The 27,333-nt window shown below is 42.1% G+C and overlaps 1 protein-coding gene across 1 annotated transcript; it reads left to right on the forward strand.

Annotated features, from left to right (window-relative positions):
* The first annotated feature begins 343 nt into the window (after nt 1-343).
* Nucleotides 344-8,212, forward strand: LOC136456045 (cysteine-rich receptor-like protein kinase 10). The gene is made up of 8 exons (XM_066455806.1): nt 344-395; nt 2,061-3,021; nt 6,108-6,209; nt 6,312-6,493; nt 6,983-7,193; nt 7,299-7,536; nt 7,643-7,793; nt 7,891-8,212. The coding sequence occupies exons 2-8, from the start codon at nt 2,142-2,144 to the stop codon at nt 8,197-8,199; spliced, it is 2,073 nt and encodes a 690-aa protein (XP_066311903.1). The 5' UTR covers nt 344-395; nt 2,061-2,141; the 3' UTR covers nt 8,200-8,212.
* The last annotated feature ends 19,121 nt before the right edge of the window (nt 8,213-27,333 follow it).

Genomic DNA, 27,333 nt, shown 5'->3' on the forward strand with positions numbered 1-27,333 from the left:
GCTGTTTCAGAGTGAACTGGTGACTTATCCATGGACTGGGTTCACGAGATAGTGGTAGGAGACAAATAAAATACATGTATACGTTATTGGTTGATAGTAAATCATGGTGTTAAACGACCTTTTATCATTTTTATTTTTTTAAATGCCGTGTTATCATTCCTACATTCTAAACACCACTTTCTATATATTTCCCGTGTTTTTTTAATCCTCTGTTTTCCTATTACATCTCTACCCTTTTCCTGTGTTTTTCCCCCCATTCTCTGTTTTCTCTTCCTCGATTCCAAACATGCAACGTTGTCCCTTGTCTTGCCTAAGCATGTCCTATGATTGGTCTCAATTGCAGGAATTGATAGTATTGGAATGGAACTCATTTTGCACCACCAGTCATTGGGAAAGTGAGCAATTTATCATACTTGGTTATATTATTTTCTGAACTTGTTTCACTTTTTAACAAAACCCTTTAATTTGTTTACTCATGTGTAAGTGTTTTGTTTTACTTTCAGTTGTTTTTGAAGTTGAATTTTTACAATTATTTCACAACTAATATGCTAATGGTATGATATCGCGACCTTTTCTAGGGAAAACAACTATAAGTTAGGAGACTCTAGAAAGTTTAGATTTTATTGATTCTGGCGTTGTAATATTGTAGCGCGGTGTGCTTCAGAAAAGGCATCTTTTAGCTCATAATTGGAAGCAGTTGTGATAGGGACTGTTGAGTGATATGATATGATCAATTTTTTTTAGTGATGCGCCTTCAATCTTTAATAATTTGTTTCATGTGAGCACATGAGCTTGATTAGGTTATATCTGCTATCTATGTCCTTTGTATTTTTGCTATCTAAGGCCTGGTTTCTCTAGTTAAACACTAGAATTCTTCCTAATCCTGCTGGAATAGGTTTGTTTCCTATATAGGCAAGTTGCCACATATTCTTAAACTTAATTATAACAGAATTATTACAAGTATTAGTATGGAGCCAATTTAAGTACAATTTAAGTATTCTTAAACTTAATTATATCTGCTATATACTAGACCAAGGTGGCTAGGGGGTGAATATCCTATAAAATTTTATCTACAAACTCACAAACACTAGACCAAGGTGATTAATAAAATAACAAGTCCTAATAGCCACTACTTGAACTAGCACTAATTCTTCCAAGCAAGCCCCTATACAATTCTAGTAGAAAGTGATTTCTACTCTAAAGCACCTCCCCAAACAAGAGCTACTAGCTAGGCAAACTACACTAGAGAGCTAAACAAAAAAAAAGCAACTACAACTACTCTAGTGAGCTACCTCTACAAGCAACTACCACTCACAAGCAATAGAAATGAATGAAAGCACAAGTTAGATGGTCAACTACTACTCTAGTGTATGACTGATTCCTGTGTACACGTAGGATTCTACATTCAATTTTGTCCAAAAAAATCGGGTGTGATAGGCATATCTCTCGACCAGATTCAATGGCGTTCTAGGTGGCATTGCCAACCCTAGAGCAACCTTGTTATGCCCTCCCCGACGGGTATTCTCGGGAGGTGTTCATGAGTTTATCGACTGAATAATAGATGACAGATTGGGTTGACCGACTTGCTGGTCGGTCTTGCTGTTCCAGGGCATTCTTGCTGCGTTAAAGCCGTACGCAGGCGTCCTAGTTCTTTCTGTTGTGTGACCCACATTTGGTCCAAATTAGCGCCAACATTTGGTCCAAATTAGACCTATAGCCAATATGAGAGTTTCGGCACCTTAGACTTTAACGGAGGAATACATATAGTCACTATTGATTTTGGTGAAACGGAAATTAAAAACAGTTGTGTCGTAATGTCCAACCTCTCGATTCCGTATTGTGCACGTCGTTGCTTCTTTTCTTCCCCTCGGAAGCCTTTTTGTATTGTGGATTCCACGCACTCCTTATCTCCTTGACTCGTCTTCGATGGTGCTGCAGAAACTGAACTGTTGGCCACTATAGTAGCTTGTCGTCCAAACATGACTTTGTCGTGCTTGACACCTAACTAGTTAAATTTGTGCAAGAAATTTGATTATTGAAATCTAAACTGATGTTGACAGGACTGTGCTACACTAATTAATTGTTTGATATAATATAACAACAACGATGTCTCCACTACCTGTTAGTCGGGTTAAGCTTCCATGTTATCCACCATGGCCATCGTGCTGCTGGCCCTTCTCCTCTTTCCGTTCGCCGATGCCCAATGGCAAGTCTGCGGCAACACGGGCAAATACACGGCGGCCAGCACCTACCAAGCCAATCTTGGTCAGCTCTCTGCAAGCCTCCCCAAGAAAGCCTCTTCGAACACGACCCTTTTCGCCACGGATACCGCCGGTGCAGTGCCGGACATGGTGTACGCCCTTGCCCTCTGCCGCGGGGACATCAACGCCTCCGACTGCCAGGACTGCGTCACAACAGGCTTCCAGGACGCGCAGCAGCTCTGCGCGTTCAGCAAGGAAGCCACCGTCTTCTACGATTCCTGCCTCCTCAGCTTCTCCAATGGAAACTTCCTGTCGACCACCACCAACGGCGGCAACATGGCCCTCCTCCTGATGAACAGCCAGAACTTCACGGAGAGCGCCGACTTCATCAGGCTCTTCTTGTTCACTCTGCTGAACGACACGGCCGAGTCCGCGGTCAACAGCTCCAGGAGGTTCATGACCGCGCGCATGGACATTAGCTCCATGCCGACGATGTACTGCGCTGTGCAGTGCACGCCTGACCTCACCGCCGACGAGTGCGCAGCCTGTTTGCAAGACTTCCCGGAGCTGACGCTCCAGTACCTGGACGGGCGGCGAGGAGGTCGAGTCCTTCGGGTGCGGTGTAACATGAGGTACGAGATCTACCCTTTTTACCAAGGGGACCCCACGCTACGTATTATCTCTTTGGCCCCGTCAGTGCCGGCGATCGGTAACACCACTCCGGGAACGAACGTCACGGTGTATCCGCAGCCACCACTACCTCCACCTGCCGCGCCACCGGCGGCGATAATCCCATCCGTCCCAGCACAAGAACAGAGAGGTATGTACTAGTACATAAGAGCAACATCACACAGCTGCTTCCGTGTCTTTTTTAAAACAACATTAGGCCTCGTTCGGCTCTCCAGTAACGAGTCCCTGTAACGATTTCCAGTTAGAATGGTTCACTAATTTGTATAATGTTAATGAGCTAGAATGGTTCCTAGCTCTAGAATGAGGCCCTAAGACATTTGCGGCCATTTTTATTAGATGAGAGAGAGAAAAGAACACACGTTACGACTTCACCACTCACACCACTGTCTCCAATTAGGGACAACTCCACACCAAAAAAAAAGTTGAAAACTGAGACAAGAAGAGATTTAGAGAATTTCTAGGTTAGATGGATACATCCAACAAGATAAAAAAAAAAGTAGAACTAAAACAGTACAATAAAAAACAAGCCGATGTGATGTTGGGCTGCGTCGCGCAATTAAACCGTTGGATATCATCTTTTAATGGAACCAGCCACTTGTCTCGGTTGTAATTCTTATTCTTGGAAGGTTCTTCGGTTGCATTGCTTTCAAATATTCCACCAGACATAGATAAGGATACCATCGAAAGAGCTTCTTTGAGATTTATCAAAGCACACTCTACTTCTGAGTAATATATTTTGTAGCTGGAAGAGTTTGAACTAATTTTTAACTATGGACCACAACTCAATAGTGGTGGGTAGTCTTTACAAAGATGCAGTGTAGTTTTTAGACTAACCATGCAAAGTTTCCAAATCAGTGTGGCTAGTTTCTTTTCCACAAGTTGTTAGAATTTTTCGGTGTAACAATGTCCAACCGAAGAAACAACACTTTTTTTGGCCTTTGCTTTTCATATTGGCATAATCTTAATCTTGGTGGAGTTTCCTTTGAATTGGACTTGGTAAGCACTTTTAGTACTATATTCTCCATTTGTAGTCCACCTCCATCTAATGTACTAATTGTCTTGATCTGGGTGTAAGGTTGTTTATTGTATAACACTATAGCCTTCCACATGTTAGAAAATTATATTATTTCTGACCGGTGTAAATATGTGTGATATGGTAGACCTATTTGTTGCGTGTAAGTGCTTTGTCCACTGTAATATTCTTTTGGATTGCTTTGGCGTACAAAGTTGGGGCGATGTTTTCAACAACTGCATTGTTGATCTAACTTGACATCCAAAAAAGTGAGGTTTTCCCATTATCGACCGTAACTGTTGTAGAGGCATTGAAGAGATCAATATATGCAGTATTGCATGGTATATCCAAATTTGTCCACGCCCTGTCCTTGTGCTTCTTCCATTGAAACCAAAACCATCACAGCCTTAAAGCCCTTGGAAGCGCTCTAGATGTAGAATTCCTAGGCCCCCAATATCTTTTGGAAGACAAGTAGTTGGCCAGTTTCTCAGGGGAGCTCTTAGCAAGAGAAAATTCCTTCTTATGCCATTGATTTTTTTATTAGCCATTTCGAGGGTGGGAATATTGTGAGGTGGTAGAAGGGCTGCGAAGTTCGGACCATTTTAACCAAGGTTTCATGTCCAGAGGTTGATAACAAGTTATCTTTCCAACCTAAGAGGCGGTTGCCAATTATGTTGATCAAATGTTGCACGCCCTTCAAAGTTTTTTTTTGTTATGGAGTGGCAACCTGCAGCCTCACATGTACCTTTGCTAACCACTCTACTCGTAAGTCACTTGTGTTCGTACGAGATATTCTTTCTCCTTGTATTATCTTCATCCAATTTTGAAATGAGTATTTGAGACCCTAAACGAATTTAAATGAAAAAATTTTCAACAAATAAGTTGTAGATATCGTCGAGAACTACAACTTTGGTTTTGGTTGTTTCTCCATCCAAGGTCGTTTGAACATTTTGAATTTCAATGTGTGAAATTCAAACTTAATTTTCCTTGAATAGATGATTTTAAATGAAAAAGTTTTCAACTATATAGTTCTATAACTTTTCAAGATCTACAATGTTGATTTTAGTCGTTTATCCATCCGATGACGTTTGAAAAAGTGCATTAGAGTAATTGATAATTAACATAGTTTCTATTAGAATGTACCTATGTGGCTATTTGGTTAGAAAATGAACAAATAAGACAAAAAAGGAAAATAAACAATTTTAACTAGCTTTATACCCCCAAATTTATCCATAGATTTCTTATACTTATATATTTTATTTTAAAATACTAATGTCTCTAAATACTAGCCTGTTAAGGAGCATGGTTGATTGATGGACCGGTACGGTATCTATAGTTTTCAATATAATAACTTTTGACTTTGCTTTGTTCATATTGAGACCCCAAAACGTGGTTCAACCATCTAGGATGTGTGTTGATAGAGACTATGGAGAAAATGAGCACTATCGTTTTTGTAAAAGCTGACATGGGAATCATCGTACCATGATCATTTTTCCTAGTCCCTTAATTATTTGTGACAAGTCTAAACTGACTTCGATCTGGGACAAAGTATATATTGTAACATAATAACAAATAGTCCCTCGTTATAGCTGTAACAACCTACAAAAAAAAATAAGAACTAGAATCGGTCATTTCAAACTGTTGGATTTATCGTGAAAAAATATTACAGAATAAGAGTAATATTGTATGTTTCTTCAATGTTTTATATTAGAAATCACTTGTAATAGTTTCATAACAGATACCTGTGAGGGTCCAAAAGGTCATACATTTAGGAAGAGAGAATAAACAATAAAATCCAATATTATGTTGATTGTTGTCCATTTGATATTGTACCAACTTTTTAGTCACTAATTGTGTTATCACAAACAAGATTAACGAACAAGTAAATTTTTTCCTAATGGAATTAACATCCCTTTCCGTACTACAAGCATCCTTACCTTTACCTCTGCACTTAGGTTGCTGTCAAATCAGCAAAGGTCCACAATGATCCGGCGAATGTAGTTAGTGTTAGTTAACTATGCCTATTTAAAGAACTTTCTTAATCCATATTATTAACTTACATAACTAAGTTTGCATCAACTGATGAATATTTACAAATCTAATAGTTCAAGCTTAACAAGTAACACTACACTTTGTTTTATGTCGCGGCAAGATATATATAGTTGGGAGGCAATACCTGCTGACTTTTCGTTTGTTGTGGATAGGACCCAAAAGTAAACTGTGGATTATTGGTATAGCTATTCCACTGCTAGCAATTCTACTCTGTTCAACCTTTACCTTTCTATGGATGAGGAGACGCAAAAAAGGTTTGTTGTGCTTTGTGGATGCCGTTCTGGTCTTTTCCTTGCCTTCGACAGATCAAAATTTTCTACCACACTGATGCTGTATTTATTATGCTTACAATTCAGGAATGCTGAGTTCGCAGAACAGAGCTGGTGCGAATAGGATTGAAGAAAACGCCTTGGTTTGGAGAATTGAAGAGAAGAGTTCAGAATTCACTCTTTTTGACCTTTCTGAGTTACTGGAGGCCACAGAAAACTTTGCAGAAGAAAATAGACTTGGACAGGGAGGTTTCGGCCCTGTGTACAAGGTAAATAAAATAAGCATCATGCTGGGCATAGCAAACACATTTTTAGGAAAACTGAACAGCTCCAGCTTAGGTGTCATCCGATGCTTACTCATTAAGTGCCTTACACGTTACAACTATCATCTGAAGACACCATAACAATTGGCTTCAGAAGATAAAATAAAATAAATTATAGGCACTTAATAAACTAAACCTGGATGGAGCATAGATTCTTGCCTATGAATTTAACTTTGGCCAAGCTTTTAGAAAAACGCAGCAACAACTTAGATGCTACTATATTTTTTCTAAAAACTCGGTTAAGGTTAGACAAGTTTGAGATAGAACAAAGATATAATAAACTATAATTGGAACGAATGGAGTAAGAAATATAATGTATTTCTGTGGCCTCCTTGTTTTTTTATTGTAGTGGTTCAGATAATGATTTAGTAGCTTGTATGTCAACAAATCACACTTGTCATGCCATACAGAGGCCTTTTTTTTACATACTTTCAGGGGCAATTATCAGATGGTCAGGAAATTGCAGTTAAAAGGCTTGCTTCGCATTCAGGACAGGGTTTCACGGAGTTCAGGAATGAAGTTGAACTTATAGCTAAACTGCAACACACAAATTTGGTTCGGCTCTTAGGATGCTGCATCCAAGGCGAGGAAAAAATTTTGGTGTACGAATATTTGCCAAATAAAAGCCTGGACTTCTTTATCTTTGGTATGCACACTAACTCTATTTGTACATAAAAAAATTGCAGTGATCAATATTTCAAATCATATTTATCACTATCAACTAGATTCCTTATTTGTTTGTGGTTTGTAGATGAAAGCCAAAGCAGTTTGCTTAATTGGTATAAACGACGTGCCATAATTGAAGGGGTAGCACAAGGTCTTCTGTACCTGCACAAGCACTCTCGTCTGCGCGTGGTACATAGAGACCTTAAAGCTAGTAACATTCTCTTGGACCAGGATATGAACCCCAAAATTTCAGATTTTGGGTTGGCAAGAATTTTTAGCTCTAATGATACTGAAGGAAGCACAAAGAGGGTGGTTGGAACATAGTAAGCTCAAATGTATTTGTCAACATTGTTACATAGTATTGCGTGATCAAGCAATTCTAATATGTTAGGATAACATTCTTATCTTCCTTATTACTCACGATTTCAGTGGTTATATGTCTCCGGAGTATGCCTCTGAAGGCATCTATTCGGTCAAATCTGATGTGTTCAGCTTTGGTGTTCTACTTCTTGAGATCCTTAGCGCAAAAAGGAATTCAGGTTTTCACCGATATGGAGAGTTTCTTAACCTTCTCGGATATGTAAGTATATGTTTTCTCCACAAAATGGATGCAAGTTGTTGTGCCACAACTGTCGTACAGACCATGAAGACTTAATGAGCTTTCTGCTGTTCTGCAGACATGGCACCTGTGGGAGGAAGGAAGATGGCTTGATCTTGTAGAAGCATCAATTTCTAAAGAGATGCATGAAGCAGAGGCTAGGAGGTACATTAACATCGCACTAATGTGTGTCCAAGAAAATGCAGACGATCGGCCCACCATGTCGGATGTAGTTGCTGCGCTAAATAGTGAGAGTGTAGTTCTACCTGAGCCAAAGCATCCGGCTTACTTCAACCTGAGAGTATCTAAATCTGTGGAATCAGCAATTGTTGTTGAGACGTGCAGTCTGAATGATGTAACCATCACTCAAGACCCCCAAGGCAGATAGGTCTTTCACCTGATTTCGTTTCCGTGTGTATATAGTCACCGGGTGGATGACGTGAATGGTTATCTTTTTCCAGCTTTGAAGTGTTACCTCACTGTAAACTAATCAGTGTTATTTCTAGTTCAACTATTTTTTATGAAATAATCAATCGGAAATACTGGCACCGTTCGGTCTTCGGTCTGCATCCCATGATACAGTGGTACAAAATGACTCAGAGAACAAACAAGAAAATGGGAGACTGAAAAAAAAATCGTGGCTCTACTATATAAACCGGACCACCCAGTTTTAGAAACCGGACCACTGGTTTTCACAGTAAACTGTGAAGACTTGAATGCTTGTGTTTGATAAACAAAATTGTCCAACAGCGCATCATCTAGGAAAATCGGCGGTAACTTCGTCAAATTGCAAAATAGACTATACCATGGCATTACTTTTTTTTTTGAAAGATCTGTCATGGCATTACTTTCATTGAGACAATGCAAATGAATATGCAGAACATCCAATTTAGACTTTCGATAAGATAATTACGGCATCGGGGAGATCTTCCAAAACCATTTAGACCGGTTTTGGCTTCTTAGTCCGAGTTAGAAGTTGTACTTTGACAAGAAAATTGTAAGAGTTCGACTCATTAGGACAAGATCTCCCTACCCTGTATTTATAAAGGACCACAACTGCTTGAGTCCAAATCGCAATCTAAACTAGGCAAATGTGAGTCGAGGCTAATCTTGAGCTCTAACACTACGCAAAATCAGAAAATATTTGTTTTCCAACAAACTCAAGACCCCAACATTCACGTTCCCTCAGGCGCACGTACCGACTACCAACTGAGCTACACGACACATGTGACTATATAGATGACCCTATTCTTTTAACTACGCAATTTCAAATCTTATATTGTATATTTGACTCTCCAAACGATATCAAATGAAAAAGTTGTTAACTGCAAAGCTGTAGATCTCGTTGAATACTATAACTTTGATGTTGACTTTGCCTCCATAACATTGTTAATTATCTCAAATCTGATCCGAGAACCTATATTCAATATTTGCTCTTGTAAACTCAAATTATAAAGTTGTCAACTACAAAGGTTTGGATAGCTTTAAATTCTACAATTTTGGTATAAAGTTTATCTTGATCCGATATCATATGAAAAAGTTATGAATTTTTTTGTTCAAAAAGTATATCATCGGCAGTTCAAGCCATGACTTGTAAGTGGACCTATTACTGCCAGTTCATGGCGCGCTTCAGCCGGCGGGGCGACGGTAGCAGGCATCAACGATGTTGGTTCGGTTCAATTGAAAACCAAACGATACCGAACTTGTCGATTTCTCGTGTTGTGACAAACTGATCAGCTATGAGATTCTAGAAACCAAAGTTTGTGGAAACCAAAGAAACTGAACCGAACTTTCGGTTAAAACCAAATGCTCAATCCTAGCTATCACTGCTGGTTAGAGCCACGAATCGGCATTGGTACTCTATCACTATCAATTCCAAAACAACTGGCAGTGATAGTTCAGTAGTGAAGGTCTTTTCTAGTGTAGTGTAATGTGTGTGTGGATATCAGCCAACGAGTCCAAAAAAGGCAAAATGTCTAAGCACACCACCTATTTATAACCCTACACACAAAACTAGTCGTCATCAACTTTTTGCATACAAATCATGTGCGCCGGAGACCTCCAGTTAGCACCGGAGTTCTCCAACAGGCGAATTCCAACGTTCCAAAAAACTAATTGTTGCACTGTCACAAAGTCCACTGACTTCTCTAATGTACCGCTAGAGAATTCATGTGAACATTGACGCTCCACTGCGAAAGAAAAATCGTCTCTAGAGTTCTAGTGCGCACTCTGGTGCACACACCAGATAGCTCCGGTGAGTTTTACAAATCAAAACAACACGCTATCAGTTGACTGTAGCTAAGCTCTATTGCCACACCTCCGCTGAGCACCAGAAGGTTACGTGTGTGCCTTGAATTTCTACAGCCAACAACAGTCTTAGTCGAAACTCCGGTCATTTCTCTGGTGGGATCACCGGGCAGTTCTAGTGACTCCACAACGCCTCTGCGACCCTCACTAGACTCACTCTCCGTGTGGCAGCTCCGGCGAGCCACCGGAGAGATTCAGTGAGTACTTAGACTCAGGCACTTAAGTTCAGACCAGTTATAGAGGCACTATGGGATATTCCGGTGCACCAACTTTGGTGACCACCGTAGGATTCCATTGAGTGCAGAAGCACCTCACCAAGTGCAGCTTCCAAACCTTTTCAAATGGGACTTGCTCAAGGGCAGAGCCAGGATTTGAACATAGGGGGGCCGTGCAAACCGGCAACAATCATACGTGTCAAAATATGTACATGGTAAAGGTATACAAAACACCAAATAAACGTTTGTGTTGCCATACAAAAGAATCAGGCCCCTAACCTTTAGCCGGTCAATCTAATCCTTTGGCCAGAAAAAGAATCACGGTAATAATAGTAGTTAAATGGGGTAAAATTAATTAGCACTAGATCCTAAATGTTAAACGACAAATAATCGGGCACTTGTCGTTTATCCTCGGAAAAAAAAACAGTCTGACGATTAAACGGGAACATCGAACTTTGAGTACACGAGCTACACGACCGTTGATGCGAACAATGTATCATCGGAGGCCTGCAGACTGCTAGGTCATATTGAACTACTCAACAGCAAATCCATGGGCCATGGGCCATGGCCTATGGAAGTAAGGGCATAGATGGTCCTGCCTTACAATAGCATCCGAATACGTGGAACATGGCCACGTTCCTCATTTCGAGAACGTCTATGTTCTCGATTCGGAAAAATTCACGTTCCTATATTGGCCCCGTTCGCTTCGCTGAAAAAACAAGCCGAAACACTGTTTCGGCAGATTTGTTGTGAGAGGAAAACACTGTTCCGGCTGAAAAAGCAAGCTGAAAAGTATGGATTATAAGACAAGCGAATAGGGCTATTATTATAAAATATCTGAAAGGTCCTAATGGCTAGAGGGGGGTGAATAGCCTATTAAAAATTTCTACAACAACACTTAACAAACCGGTTAGACAATTATGAGGCGAAGCAAGTGTTGCGCTAGCCTACTAAAAAGCAAGCCACCTACCACAATTCTAGTTTATATAGTTTCTATCCACACAAGCTATGACACTACACTAAGTTAGTGTGCTCTCAAAAGCTAACTAAAGAGCCACACTAACCAAACTAACAACCTCTCACAAATAGCTACACTAAAGAGCTTGACAACTAATTTACAGTAATGTAAAGAGAGTGAGCAAGATGTTTATACCGCCGTGTCGAAGGAGCCAAACAATCACACGAATGAATACCAATGAAGACCAATCACCTCAAAATCAAATGATGAACACAATGATTTTTTACCAATGTTCACTTGCTTGCCGGCAAGCTACTCCTTGTTGTGGCGATTCACTCACTTGGAGGTTCACGCACTAATTGGCATCACATGCCAAACCCTCGATAGGGTGCCGCACAACCAACACAAGATGAGGATCACACAAGCCACGAGCAATCCACTAGAGTACCTTTTGGCTCTCTGTCGGGGAAAGGTCAAGAACCCCTCACAATTATCATGATCGGAGCCTGAGACAATCACCACTCTTCGCTTGACGATCCTCGCTGCTCCAAGCCGTCTAGGTGGCGGCAACCACCAAGAGTAATCAGCGAATCCCGTAGTGAAACACGAACACCAAGTGCCTCTAGATGCAAACACTCAAGCAATGCACTTGGATTCTCTCCCAATCTCTCAAAGATGTTGAATCTACGATGGAGATGAGTGGGAGGTCTTTTGCTAAGCTCATAAGGTTGCTATGTCCATGCAAATGGTCAAGAGCGTGAGCTTGAGCCAACCAAGGGGCATAAATAGAAGCCCCCACGAAATAGAGCTGTTGTACCCCTTCACTGGGCACAACACGGGGTGACCGGACGCTCCGGTCATGCGATACGTGCCACGTGTCTCCTCTTTTCAAATGTTGATCGCCTGATCTCAACGGTCAAGTGATGACCGGACGCTGCAGCTCAAAGTGACCGGATGCTGAACCCCAGCGTCCGGTCGTTTCCAGTAAGCATCCAGAGATGACTTTTCACGATCGGACGCGTCTGGTCATGCTCGACCGGACACACCCAGCGTCTGGTCACTCGGCGACTCCTCTATGCGTGACCATGTCAGTGTGACCGGACGTAGCCAGCCAGTGTCCGATCGTTTTAGCGCCAGCGTCCGGTCGATGACCGACGCTGCGCTTTTTCAGCTGCTACTGACCGGACGCGCCGGTCCTTCAGAGACCAGCATCCGGTCACTTACAGTGACCTCCATCTTTTCTGTCTAGGGCGCCGGTGAAGTTCCTATCCTTTGCTCAAATGTGCCAACCACCAAGTGTATCACCTTGTGTGCATGTGTTAGCATATTTTTACAAATATTTTCAAGGGTGTTAGCACTCCACTAGATCCTAAATGCATATGCAATGAGTTAGAGCATCTAGTGGCACTTTGATAACCGCATTTTGATATGAGTTTCAGCCCTCTTAATAGTATGGCTATCAAACCTAAATGTGATCACACTCTCTAAGTGTCTTGATCATCAAAACAAAATAGCTCCTACCATTTATACATTTGTCTTGAGTCTTTTATTTTTCTCTTTCTTCTTTTCAAGTCCAAGCACTTGATCATCACCATGGCATTACCATCATCATGTCATGATCTTCATTTGCTTCACCACTTGGAATGTGCTACCTATGTCATGATCACTTGATAAACTAGGTTAGCACTTAGGGTTTCATCAATTCACCAAAACCAAACTAGAGCTTTCAATATCACCTCTAAGTTCTTGTCTCCATTTGTTTATCGAAACATAGCTGTTAAGTGTCTTACTAGTCCACACCAGAACTACCCCTCATCATCTCATCATGAAGAATATCTATGGGAGCCAAGGCAAAGGCGGCCCTCTGTCAGGCGCCCAGGCGGCATGGTGTGAGGCTAGTCCACGCCAATGAGCGGACTCACCGCTCGCCCCTACCAATCCACGCGAGAGCTCACCGGTGTCGACACCATGGTGCCTTGCATTATTCTATTTTTTATATTTGGGATTTATTTTTTCTTCTCGGATCTTGTATTTGTTGTCTCGATTTATATTTGTTGTCTCGATTTGTTGTGTTTAAGAATCGAAGCTCCTTGATGATTTCCTGTCTTTGGTAGGGTGTTGTTTTGGGTGGCTGACTGGTCGGTACCGGGATGAACTGGGCGAGATCGAAGGACCAGATCCACCAGAGCTGGCTGGGATTGAGGCCGGTACGGTATGATGGCTCTCTTTTATCAGTTTATAGGTGGTGGAACCAGATATACCGCCCGAAACCGATACAGAATTGATAAGTAAGGCTGAAAGCGTGTGGGGTGTACGACCCCAGATACCCACGGTAGGCCATATGGGTTGCGCCCCTAAGGGTGGCCTAGCCCACAAGAAGAAGCCTTGCGGGGCACGACTCTACTCGGCGCCTCTCGCAAGACATCGGGAAGATATCCTGAAGATACTACGAGATCTGTTAGGATATGTATGATCCCAAGATTCCTATAATCAGTTATTACTTTCCGGTTATCTCTCAGATTTAACCGACTTGTAACCCTACCTCCCGAACTATATAAGACGGGCAGGGACCCCCTCTAAAATCACAGCATATCATACGATAATTAATACAAACCAACAGACCACGGGAGTAGGGTATTACGTCAATCTACCTTCATGGGATACCCCTCGGAGGACTGCCGATGATATTCTATCGACAGTTGGCACGCTAGGTAGGGGTATGCGTGCTGTTTCCTTATCGAACAAGATGGCTTTTTCCATAGGCTCTTCGTCCCTTCCGTAGCCTGGCCAGATCTTCACGGTCGGATCCATCTCGTGGGTCATCAACGTTGATAGAGTCGGAGAGCTCCTCGAGCCAAGGCAGATCGGCTCTACACCGACCACCCCCATGCCTGCAACTGTAGATCCAATCTCAGAGGTGATTCTGAGGTCTCCTTCAGCGATGACTCGTCGTCCGCTTCCTTGCTACCAGAGGAGGCAGATCAACAACGACAATCTGATCGAATCCATCGATCAGGTTGGACTGAAGCTCGCCGATTGTCTCTCCATCACCGAATCAGCTCTGGACACTCTGGTTTAGCGCCGACCACCCTCCGATCTAGATCTATCGAAGGCTGCTCGGGAAACTACAGGGCTTACGGCCCTACCCTTCGGGTTCACCAATGTCGTCGATGCTTACCAACAAGCCCTAAGGGGCAAACTCGCCGACCAGGTGGACTACGCCCGTCTACTCGTCGACCAGGTCACCATCTAGCTTCCGCCAGCCATCAACATGCTACACTTAGGTCGAAGCCCCGGGGTGCCCCTTCAAACCATCCCGAAAGAAACTCCGGGCTCTGAGTCTCAGGGCTCTATGGAGACCCTCGCTGAAACCTTCTCCGAGCAATTTCTCCTTCCACCCTTCCAGGGTGGTGTGATCTTCAATGTCAGCATCGACAGCCCTCCTCAGAACAGCAAAACCGAGGAGGAGCACGTTGCTCGGGAGAACCGGAATGTCAACCACGTGCAGTGGCGAGAAAACGAGGCAGCCATTGCGAGGGCCGAGGCTGCTCAGAATAATCGGCTCGATTCTCAAGGGAGAGCACTCCCGCTCCACCACGACCTCGATGAAGAATTTCTCTACGTCGACGGCCACGATGTCTTCAAGACTCCAAGCGCCAATTTGGCAGTAGCCACCAACAAGCTCGCTCATTTCCCTCAAACACCCGAGCTCGCCAAGATCACTGCCATGCTTAAAGCAGCTCACTATCAGGTCAATGAGATCCGCGAGGATCAGAGACCTTCGTGCTCTACGAGCATGATTCACCAATCAGTTGCGCCGAGATCTAATCGCCGCCCAAGTCAAAGCTATTTCGCCGACCAGTCGCTACCTCCCCAGGGGGGAGCCGGGGGCATCGCGCCGAACACCATCGCCAACACGACCAGGAGGTCAAACAGGACGCTCGAGTGCATCTTAGCAACCTCAAGGATGCACGATGGCATATCGAGCAACGCCACTTCGGTCGCCATGAAGACCAAGTGCGTCACCACTAGGAGTATGAAAAGGAGTACAGCAACCCGGACTCAGCCCTCAAGCCTATCCCTGACTGCAATGCCGCAGATGATGGTGTCGACAACCCTAAGGGGCCTCCAGCTTTCAAAAGGGCACTCTGAACGCTTTGGTGGCCTCGTGGTTTTAAGATCACCGAGGTTGAGCCCTACGAAGGAAGAATGAACCCAACTCAGTGGCTGCAGGCTTATGCCACTACTATCTGCGCCATCGGAGGAGACACCAGCATCATGACGAATTATCTTCCTGTCATGCTCACGCCACCCGCCATGAGCAGGTTTACCAGCCTTGCGCCGGACTCCATCGGCTCATGGGAAGAGCTGAAGAAAGTCTTCACCGACAACTATATGGCCACGTGTACTCGACCTGGCACAAAGCATGGTCTTAGCCGCATCAACCAGAAGCCATCTGAGCTCCTCCGTAGCTACATCCGATATTTCTCTGAGATGAGGAACTCTATTCCCAACATCACGGAAGCTGAAGTCATCACTGCCTTTATCCGAGGACTCCACCATTGTGAGCTTTGCTCCAAATTCAACCGCAAGCCGCTCACCGGTATCGGCAAAATGATAACTACCACCAACCAGTACACTGATGCCGAGGAAGCTGAGGTGTGCTTCAACCAGGATGCAGGCACTCATCGCCCGTCTCACTGCTATGACGATCGCCTCGACGACCGACACCACAGCGACCGCCGCCCCGACAACCGCAGCTACCATCGCAACAGTGGCCGTGATCAAACAGGAGGACATAGGCCTGGCCAAAATTGCTGTCGTCGGCCAGAACACATCGTCGCCGTCGTCAGTCAACCTCACGCCAAGCACAACTACGACGAACAATACCAAAAGATCATCGATGGCCCATGCCCTCTTCACAAGAATGCCAAACACAAGATGAAGGACTGCATTGGTCTGGCTAAGGAGTTCTAGGACAAGAGGCTCAATGACTATGTCAACGATGGGGACGGAGGTCGCTGACCACCTAGGGGCAACTGTAACACCGCAAGTTGTGTTTTGTAAAGGGACCTCAACTGTTTTATGGATAGATCTTGTATGTGTTCTCATGACACATTTCCTTTTTCATTACTTACCCTATGGCTTTGAATCTTGGGGCGAGATTTCTTTTAGGGGGAAGGATTGTAACACCCCAGGTGTTTAAATATTAAAAACAGGACATGTCATCATATGCATTGGAAGGCATTTGGTCATATTGCAAACTTTGATATGCATTCACTAAAACAAGTTTACAATTGTGTTATGAGTGTTGAATTGAATTGTTTGAATCAAGTTCAAAATCTGGTTTGGATTTGAATTTTTACAGAAAACCCTGATTTTCAGTATTAAAATCCTACCCTAAAAACTCATTTCAAAATCTAAGCATATTTTGGGGTTGAGCCTAAAAGCAAAAGTGTAGAGCTTTTCAAGTTATACAAAGTTTGTTTTTGGAGTTTTCAAAGTTGTTATGAAAAATTTGGAGTAATACGAAAAGGCGTAATTCGTTAAATGTCACTTATTTGAATTCAAAAGTTCATTTCAAAATATAGACCAAATTTGGGGTTCGTTATAAAAGCAAAGTTGTAGAACTTTGAATTTTGAACAACTTTTATTTTTGGAGATTTTTGAGTTGTTACACAAATTTGGGAGTAATTTGAATTTGAAAACGAAGGGCAATTCTGTAAATTCTATGAACAGTGTTCACCGCCTTAGCTACACCGCCGGCGACCTTCGGTTTGCTTCTAGGCACGCGCGTGGATGCCCTCGGCTTCATGCTAGCGCGGTGAAGTTTCCTGCATGGCTTCCTTGCACTTCTGAGCCATGCTATTTAGTCTTGGCCGTCGTCGTTTGCCCCCTCTCCCTTGCTCTGTTTTTCCAGTCGCCGACGCCATAGCTCCGGCGAGCACGCATCGTCTCCCCAGCACCGTTGCCATCTTGGTAAAGGTCGTCCCAGTTCCATCTTTTCCTCATGAATCCAGCCAACTAACCTTGGTCGCCTCAAATTGCCGAGAATCCGTTGTCCACGTCTTTCTTCCTCGCGGCCGGTAACCTCACCACCGTTGGCGTGTCATCGTGGCCAGAGCCCTTCGGTGAGCCGTTGCCCGTGATCAGTGTACCCATGGCTTCGTCTCGATGCTATAGTACTTAATCCATTGTTGTTTGGTCATTTTGCCCACTGTAGCCGCCGGTTCACCACCGTCAACGATCTCTGCTTCATCGTGACCACCATGAACGTTGACCCGTCTCTCTGTTGTTCCTCCAGCTTGTCCATCACCTTCAACGTGACTGGGGTGAGCTCCTGGTTCTTCTTGTGCCTTTTGTTTCACCATTTTCGGTTTTGTTTCGCTGGTGTAGCACCGCCGAGCCGCCGTGTCCGCCATGGCCAGTGCCGTGCTCATCTTGTGCCGTAATTGATGCAATTAAGGGTGTTAGTTGATGCGCATAGTCGTGGGGAGCATGTTGGTGCAGTTGCCTTCGCCGTTGGTCTCACCGACGGCAAGGAATTGCCGGTCAGTGTGCGTGTCGCCGGAGTCAGCGCTGGAGGTTGAAGATGACAAGTGGGGTCCGTTTGTCAGTGACTCAACGTTCAAATGGAATTTTTCTATTTTCAGATTTGAATGAATAGAGATGTAATTTGTTATTTTTATGTAGATTTATTTAGAGCTCCAAAAATTATGAAAATTTTTGTGTGACCTCTCTATGATGTATATTATTTAAGAAAAATATGAAATGTTATTTTTCAGCACTTTTGAATGTGATGAAAATTGCTCAATTTATTAATAAATGGATTTCCATGATTTTTCTAGGCTTATTTAATTGTCCAAAAATTATGAAATTTGTTTTGCCACTTACTTATCATGTAATGAACATTTACAAAAATTTTGAGGTCAATTGGAACAAGTTGATTTATTTCATAATTCTTAATTAATTAATTAATTCATTCATAAAAGCAAATAGTAACCTGTAGTGATTTAGGTTTTGTTTGAATTTTTGATTGAGTGATGTCCTTGGGTCATTAGTTGGTAATGATCTTTGGCAATTGATGTTAGTATTCTAGAAAGGTTTAGTTAGTTTGACTTGTAACTGTACTACAAAGGAAAGTTGTATTCCGGTTGTTAACTTTTGCATCCATCATCAAGCATCATGTTTCGTATTCCGCATCATGTTAAACATGGCATTGTTACTACGTGTAGTGAACAAAGGTGAACACGTGGTAGTTAATCAAGTTGCTGAGGAAGTTAGTCCGTCTATTGAGGTCGGATCGAATACTTGTGGAACGTCGCAGGAATCGGACTTTTCCATCATCGAAGGCAAGCCCCAGATGCATACAACCCTACCTTGTGTTTTGCAAATTAATTTTGCTTTTGCTTTTCTATACTGCATTAAGTGATTAAGAGTTATGTAAAAACCTAATTGGTGCATTACCAACCTTGTTCTTCCATATCTACCTTGTTACCAGTTTTACTTCGTAAATGCTTAGTTATGCTTAGTCATGCTTAGTCGGGTGATTACCTATCACCTATGAGTTTTAAATGGATCTTTGGTTACTTATGTTATCATGAAATATGAGCATGTGAAGTAATAAATCTAGACCGGGTGGACTCGGTGTGTGTGAGCCACAAGACATGGAGGTCTTGTGAGTAGGTACTTTTCATCTGTGTCGATTAAGGTCCGTACCGTTGTTGAATTGCATGAGGTGAGACTTTGTAGTACTAACCACATACTCTGGTAAGCCTTAACTTGGCGATTCTAGTACGAGAATGGCTACTCGCGCACTAGGAGTGGAGAGATGGTGGGAATAGCGTGTACCCACATGGCCATGGGCTGGAATGGTGGAGTACTGTATTCTCGGGTGGCGCGGACCCGTTCTTGTTTTAGAAGACCTGAGGGTAGGTTGTTATATGTAGGTCAGGGACCTGCATATGTCATGTGGTCTGGAATTCTCAGCTGGGTTTTTAATCAGTTCGAATCGTTGTTGCTCCTCGGTTATGGAGACTCAACTCACTATTCATCATCGTAGTATTAATAACTGAAACTTGAGTAAGGTTTGAGAAAGAGATGGATATGAAGTTCATGATCTCATTACGGATCATGGCAGATTCATATGTGGTACTTATAAAGTTTTACCTTTGAAGTAAAGAATTTTGTTAAAGAGTTTTTACGCAAAAGAACTTCGATTATTGCTAAAGCCCTACCTTGAATCCCTAAGCCTGCATTCCTAAGTTTATCAGTTCTTATTTCAGTTAAGTCTTGTTGAGTACTTTTGTACTCAGGGTTCGTTGACCCTTGTTGCAGGTGAGCCTCATGAGCAGATCTATTTTGGATCATGCTGCATGACTATTGTTCATTTTGACGATGAGAAGTAAATGTGTGGTCCTTAGGTAGGGCAGTTCTATTATGTGTTTTGTATTATGTTATAATGCCACTCCACTACTACTATGGTTTGTAATAATTATCGAACTTAGTTTATAAGGTTTGAAACAACTGGTTTGTAAACTATGTTATCATAAGACTTTCGCTATTTTTATTCTGATGTAGATATTTGAATAAATGTTGTAATACTGTAATGACTCTATAATGTGATCCTGCTAAAAAATCATGGATGATTCAGGGTTCCCCAAGGACACCCGACAGTCTTCTTAAGTTACCGAAAACATATGCATAGATGTCAAAGGTTGTCGGACAGTGACAGGTGCATGTGGGCCCTATAATTTAGGAGGTTCTGCCACAAAATGGTATCAGAGCGATCGTTACAAGGTTTTTGTAGTATTGTTTTATAAAAACTTCAAAATGATTTGGGATGACTAAACTTAACTTGTTAATTTGGTCCAAATTGCTTCTGACTTATCTTATTTCTTTCTCACCATTTCTTATTTGATTAAAAAGGTTTTGTGTGGTGGAGTAGTAATCTTACTATGCCCTATATAAAAACAAATGTTGTTTATGTGTATTATAAGCTTTGATGTTTTCGTTCGTAAGAACAATTCATGCATCATGATTAATTCACTCGTTACTTCTTTCACCTCTTAGTCTGGAGTTGAGTAGTGAGTCTGGTTTGAGTAATGCAATCCATCTTAGCTGCTCTTTAGACTTTGATCAAATGGTCTTACTTGGATTAAATTGGCTTCCTACAGTATGGCTCGTACCAAGATGACACCCCGTAAGTCCACTGGACCCAAAGGAGTTCCTCGTCACCAACTTGCCCCTAGGAATGACGATGCTAGAAGTAGCAGCTCTAGGCCTAATCCCCAGGTAGAGATACAGAGGATTTCTGTAGAGTTAGCACAAGCTACTAGAGATAGGGCTTTGGATGCTATACAGGTAGGAGAATTATAGGATCAATTGAGGTGTCTCACCACCATGCATAGGAACTGCGAGCATATGTTGGTTCGTATAGTGGAAGTAAGGAATGAAGCTTGGCATCAGGAAAATGTAGCTAGAGCTAGAACTCATAAGCTAGAATTCTATGTAGAAGATTTAGAAGAACATAATACCTATCTGCATGAGGAAGTTCATAGGCTTAGCAATCTACTAAATCCAAATCATGAACCCCAAGCTGATGCCATGGACCCCGGTGTCATCCTTGTCGATGATGACAAATCAGAAGAAGAAGAAGAAGATCCTAAAGAATTAGTAATGATCGATGAAAGTGATAATGAAGGCAGTAATATTTCCAGAATGGATACCGAGCCAGAAGTTTGAAGTAATCAAGGAAAGGAGTAGAGTTGTATAATAGTTAGTTCTAGTTAAGTTATGTAGTCTTGTTTTGGTACTTACAGGTTCTGGTGTTTGAATTAGTAAACTCTATGTAATGTGTCTGGAGTAAGCTTTTGTGCAATTCAATAAAGACTTGTGAATAAAGTTTGGTTTGTTATGAGCAGATGCGTCGTACGCGGGGTTCATATATTCTGGAAACTTCACAAGATGAGGATGGTATTCCAGATCCGCCACCAGTCCCAACAAATCTAGCTGATGCTATAACCGCACTTGTCAATGTGACGGCCGAAAATTCTCATTTGCTTCATGAGATAGCTCAGAGTAATCAGAATCAGATGCATGGAAACCGTGGTCGCTACCATAACAGACAGGAGGCTACATATGTTGATTTTATAGACACAAGACCACCGGTGTTCACCAAGGAAAATAAACCATTAGAGGCTGATGACTAGCTTCGAACCATGGAGCAGAAATTTGATCTTATTCCATGCAGTGAGTATTAGAAACCTGCGTTTGCCGCCCAGCAACTTTGAGGAGCAGCAAGTGCTTGGTGGGCAAACTTAGTGGCTATGCAACCAGCTGGCATTCCAATAACTTAGGCTGAGTTCCGTGCTGCCTTCAGAGCCCATTATATCCCTGAAGGAGTTATGGCTATGAAACTAGATGAATTCCTTGCTTTGAAGCAAGGAGATCAAACAGTGATGCAGTATGTGGGAAGATTCAATCACCTGTCATAATATGCATCTGAACATGTCAATATTGATGCCAAGAAGAAGAGGTGGTTTATGAGAGGTCTGAATACCAAGCTGCAAACAATGATGACAACTTGTACTAATGTTACTTATCATGAGGCAGTAAATATTGCAATTGCTTCAGAGTCAAAGTATCGGCAGCATAAGGAGCTCAAAAAGAAAAAGAGTATGTCGTCTGGATATTTTGGGGGAAATCAGAAGAGGCAGAGGGTGATTTATCATCCAGTACATCATAATCGTCCTCCTTATCGTCCGCCGCAGTCTCCAGCTGGGCAACAGTCAAATGTCCGTCCTGCTATAACCTACCCGAATTCACAATTGACCAATGCTCCGGGTGGCAATGCTCCAACATCCCAGGGTCACAACTATCCATGTTACAATTGTGGAAGGACTGGTCATTTCTCTAGGGAATGTCCATATCCTAGGTAGGCTAATTAAAATTATTAGAAGGCCCCTGCCAATCAACAACAGGGTCAGGCACCAAATAAGAACCCCAATCAGAATGCTTAGAAGGGCAAAGATGAGAGGAAGACAGGACGGGTGTTCTATATTCAAGTTATAGAAATTCTGGAAGGGGAGCCAGTGATGATGGGTATGTTTCCTGTTGCCAATCACCCTGCAGTTATACTTTTTGATTCGGGTGCATCTCATTCATTCATCAATAGAACATTTGTGGTAAAGCATGAAATTTCAATTGGGGCAACAAAAGAAAGTTTATTTATACAGTCACCCGGGGGACGTCTGTGTACTAAGGAAATGGTATACCAGGTACCCATAAACCTGGGTGGGCATATTTTTCCCACTACCATGATTATCCTTAAGGATCAGGATATAGATGTAATCTTGGGGATGAATTGGATATATTAGCATAAGGTTGTTATAGATGCTTTGAATAGGACATTAAGGGTGAGTTTGCCTGATAGTAATTCTCAACTTCTCATCCAACTTCCAACTTTAAGAAGATCAGTGGGTAAGATTTGTGCAACTACTGTCAAAGAGATTAGAGATATCTCGGTAGTGTGTGAATTTCCGGATGTGTTTCCTGAAGATTTACCAGGTCTACTGCCTGATAGGGATGTTCAGTTTAACATAGAGTTGCAACCTGGAACAGCTCCGATTTCTCAGAGAGCTTACAAGATGCCACCTAAGGAGTTAGCTGAGTTGAAGACTCAGTTACAAGAATTGATTGAGAAGGGGTTTATTCAACCTAGTTCCTCACCTTGGGGATGTCCGGCAATTTTTGTGAAAAAGAAAGATGAGACCCTGAGGTTATGTGTGGACTATCGTCCATTGAATGAAGTGACCATCAAAAATAAGTATCCTTTACCTTAGATAGATTTGCTTTTTGATCAATTGGCCGGAGCCAAAGTTTTCTCCAAGATAGATTTGAGGTCAGGATATCACCAAATCAAGATAAAGCCTGAAGATATTCCCAAAACAACATTTACCACAAGATATGGATTATATGAATACTTGGTAATGTCTTTTGGTTTGACAAATGCTCCAGCTCATTTCAAGTATCTGATGAATTCAGTGTTCATGCCTGAGCTAGACAAGTTTGTAGTGGTGTTTATTGATGACATTCTAGTATATTCCAAGAATAAGAAAGAACATGCGAAATATCTCAGAATTGTTCTAATCCGCTTGAGAGAACATCAACTATATGCCAAGTTCATCAAGTGTGTTTTCTGGCTTAAGGAAGTATAATTTCTTGGACATGTCTTGTCAACTAAAGGCGTTGCAGTTGATCCAAGTAAAGTGAAGGATGTGCTTGATTGGAAACTGCCAACCACAGTTCATCAAGTTCAGAGTTTTCTAGGTTTAGCAGGGTATTACCATTGGTTTATTCCAGATTTCTCTAAAGTATCAAAGTCCATAACTGAATTGTTGAAGAACCAAGTCAAGTTTGTCTGGTTATCTGATTATGAAGAGGCTTTCCAGACTTTGAAGAGACTGTTGACTACTGCACCAGTATTAGCCCAACCTGATATCGAAAAGCCGTTCAATGTTTATTGTGATGCTTCAGGTATTGGCATTAGATGTGTATTGATGCAAGAAGGCTGAGTCATTGCTTATGCATCCAGGCAACTTAAGCAACATGAAGAACACTATCTGACTCATGATCTAGAGTTAGCAGTTGTGGTTCATGCTCTGAAGATTTGGCGGCATTACCTACTTGGTAATACGAGCCATATCTATACAGACCACAAGAGCTTAAAGTATATCTTTACTCAGTCAGAGTTGAACATGCAACAAAGAAGATGGTTAGAACTGATTAAAGATTATGACTTGGAAGTACATTATCACCCCGATAAAGCAAATGTGGTTGTAGATGCCCTTAGTCGCAAAAGTTATTGCAATTATCTGGCAGTGAGAACATTGGGTTTAACTTTATGTCAAGAGATGGAGAAGTTGGATGTAGAAATGATTCAACAAGGTTGTTTGACCAACATAATTGTTGAAGCCACTATTCAAGATCAAGTTATTGTTGCTCAAAAGGAAAACAAGGGTATAGCCCATATCAAAGAAAGGGTCAGGAATGGAAAAGCAGAATGCTTTAGTATAGATGATGAAGGTGTGTTATCGTTCAAGGATCGCCTGGTGGTACCAAAGGTTCCTGAGTTGCGGCAGTTAATTCTGGAAGAAGCACATGCTACTAGGTTATCTATCCATCCGGGAAGCAACAAGATGTACCATGACTTGAAGCAAAGATTTTGGTGGACTAAAATGAAAATAGAGATTTCTCGATATATAGCAAGGTGTAATACTTGTCAAAAGGTGAAAGCTATACATTTAAGATCTACTGGTGAATTACAACCATTACCTATTCCATCTTGGAAGTGGGAGGACATAAGTATGGACTTTATTGTTGGTCTACCCAAGACATCCAAAGGGTTTGACTCAGTATGGGTTATTGTAGATCGACTCACAAAGTTAGCACATTTTCTTCCTGTCAAGACTATATATCCTACGATCCAATATGCTAAGATGTATTTAGCAAGAATCATGAGCTTATATGGAGTACTAAAGACCATAGTGTCAGATAGGGGTGCATAGTTTGTCTTCAGCTTTTGGAAACACTTACATGCTTCGTTAGGTACCAAACTTCTGTATAGTACAACTTATCATCCCCAGACTGATGGTCAGACTGAAAGGGTCAATCAAGTACTTGAAGATATGTTAAGATGTTGTGTTCTTAACTATTCCAAAAAAATGGGATGAATGTCTGCCTTTGGCCGAGTTCTCATACAACAATAGTTATCAGGAAAGCATTAGAATGGCTCCATTTGAAGCACTCTATGGTCATAGGTGTAGAACATCGCTGAGTTGGTCTAAGCCTGGAGAAAGAAGATTCTTTGGGGTTGACCTTATAAAAGAAACAAAAGACAAGATAAAACAAATACAAAGTAATTTGAAGATAGCTCAATCCCGACAAAAGAGTTATGTGGATAGACGACATAGACCATTGGTGTTTAAAAAAGGAGATTTTGTATATCTGAAAGTATCACCAATGAAGGAAGTTACCCATTTTGGTGTTAAAGGCAAGTTGGCACCTCAATATATTGGACCATATCAAATTTTGGAGAGGTATGGAAAAGTGGCATATCGCTTGAAATTACCTGAACATCTCATAGTTGTGCATGATGTGTTCCATGTTTCTCAATTGAAGAAGTGTCTCCGAGTGCCTGAGCAGAATGTTGAGGTTGAAGGGGTGGAACTTGAACTAGATCTGACTTATTCTGAATATCATGTCTGAGTGTTAGATCAGAAAGATCATGTTACTCGAAGGAGAACAATAAAGTTCTATAAGATACAATGGAATCAACATTCAGAAGAGGAAGCTACTTGAGAATCAGAAGATTACTTGTTAGAAAAGTTTCTAGAGTTTCTAGCGTCAATATAAAATAGAGTAATGTTAGTTGAGCTCGGTTGTACAAGTTGTGTTTTGTAAAGGGACCTCAACTATTTTATGGACAGATCTTGTATGTGTTCTCGCGACACATTTCCTTTTCCATTACTTACCCTATGCTTTGAATCTCGGGGCGAGATTTCTTTTAGGGGGAAGGATTGTAACACCTCGGGTGTTTAAATATTAAAAACAGGACATGTCATCATATGCATTGCAAGGCATTTGGTCATATTGCAAACTTTGATATGCATTCACTAAAACAAGTTTACAATTGTGTTATGAGTGTTGAATTAAATTGTTTGAATCAAGTTCAAAATCTAGTTTGGATTTGAATTTTTACAGAAAACCCTGATTTTTAGTATTAAAATCCTACCCTGAAAACTCATTTCAAAATCTAAGCATATTTTGGGGTTGAGTCCAAAAGCAAAAGTGTAGAGCTTGTCAAGTTATATAAAGTTTGTTTTTGGAGTTTTCAAAGTTGTTATGAAAAATTTGGAGTAATACGAAAAGGCGTAATTCGTTAAATGTCACTTATTTGAATTCAAAAGTTCATTTCAAAATATAGACTGAATTTGGGGTTGGTTATAAAAGCAAAGTTGTAGAACTTTGAATTTTGAACAACTTTTATTTTTGGAGATTTTTGAGTTGTTATACAAATTTGGGAGTAATTTGAAAACGGAGGGCAATTCTATAAATTCTATGAACAGTGTTCACCGCCTTAGCTACACCACCAGCGACCTTCGGTTTGCTTCTAGGCACGCGCGTGGATGTCCTCGGCTTTGCGCTGGCGCGGTGAAGTTTCCTGCATGGCTTCCTTATGCTTCTGAGCCGTGCTATTTAGTCTTGGCCGTCGCCGTTTGCCCCCGCTCTCTTGCTCTGTTTTTCCAGTCACCGACGCAATAGCTCCGGCGAGCTCGCATCGTCTCCCCAGTGTCGTTGCCATCTCGGTAAAGGCCGTCCCATATCCATATTTTCCTTGTGAATCCAGCCAGCTAACCTTGGTCGCCTAAAATTGCTGAGAATCCACTGTCCACGTCTTTCTTCCTCGCGGCCGGCAACCTCACCGCCGCAGGCGTGTCATCGTGGCCAGAGCCCTCCGATGAGCTGTTGCCCGTGATTAGTGTACCTATGGCTTTGTCTCGATGCTGTAGTACTTAATCCGTTGTTGTTTGGTCGTTTTGCCCACTGCAGTCGCCGGTTCACCGCCGTCAACAATCTCTGCTTCGTCGTGACCACTGTGAACGTCGACCCGTCTCTCTATTGTTTCCTCCGGCTTGTCCATCACCTTCAACGTGACCGGGGTGAGCTCCTGGTTCTTCTTGTGCCTTTTGTTTCACCATTTTTGGTTTTGTTTTACTGGCGTAGCACCGCCGAGCCGCCGTGTCCGCCATGGCCAGTGCCGTGCTCATCTTGTGCCGTAATCGATGCAATTAAGGGCGTTAGTTGATGCGCATAGTCGTGGGGAGCATGTTGGTGCAGTTGCCTTCGCCGTTGGTCTCACCGATGGCAAGAAATCACCAGTCAGCGCGCGTATCGCCAGAGTCAGCGCTGGAGGTTGAAGATGACAAGTGGAGTCCGTTTGTCAGTGACTCAACGTTCAAATGGAATTTTTCTATTTTCA

This window comes from Miscanthus floridulus, chromosome 6 (assembly GCF_019320115.1).
Source record: "Miscanthus floridulus cultivar M001 chromosome 6, ASM1932011v1, whole genome shotgun sequence".
Lineage (NCBI taxonomy): Eukaryota > Viridiplantae > Streptophyta > Magnoliopsida > Poales > Poaceae > Miscanthus > Miscanthus floridulus.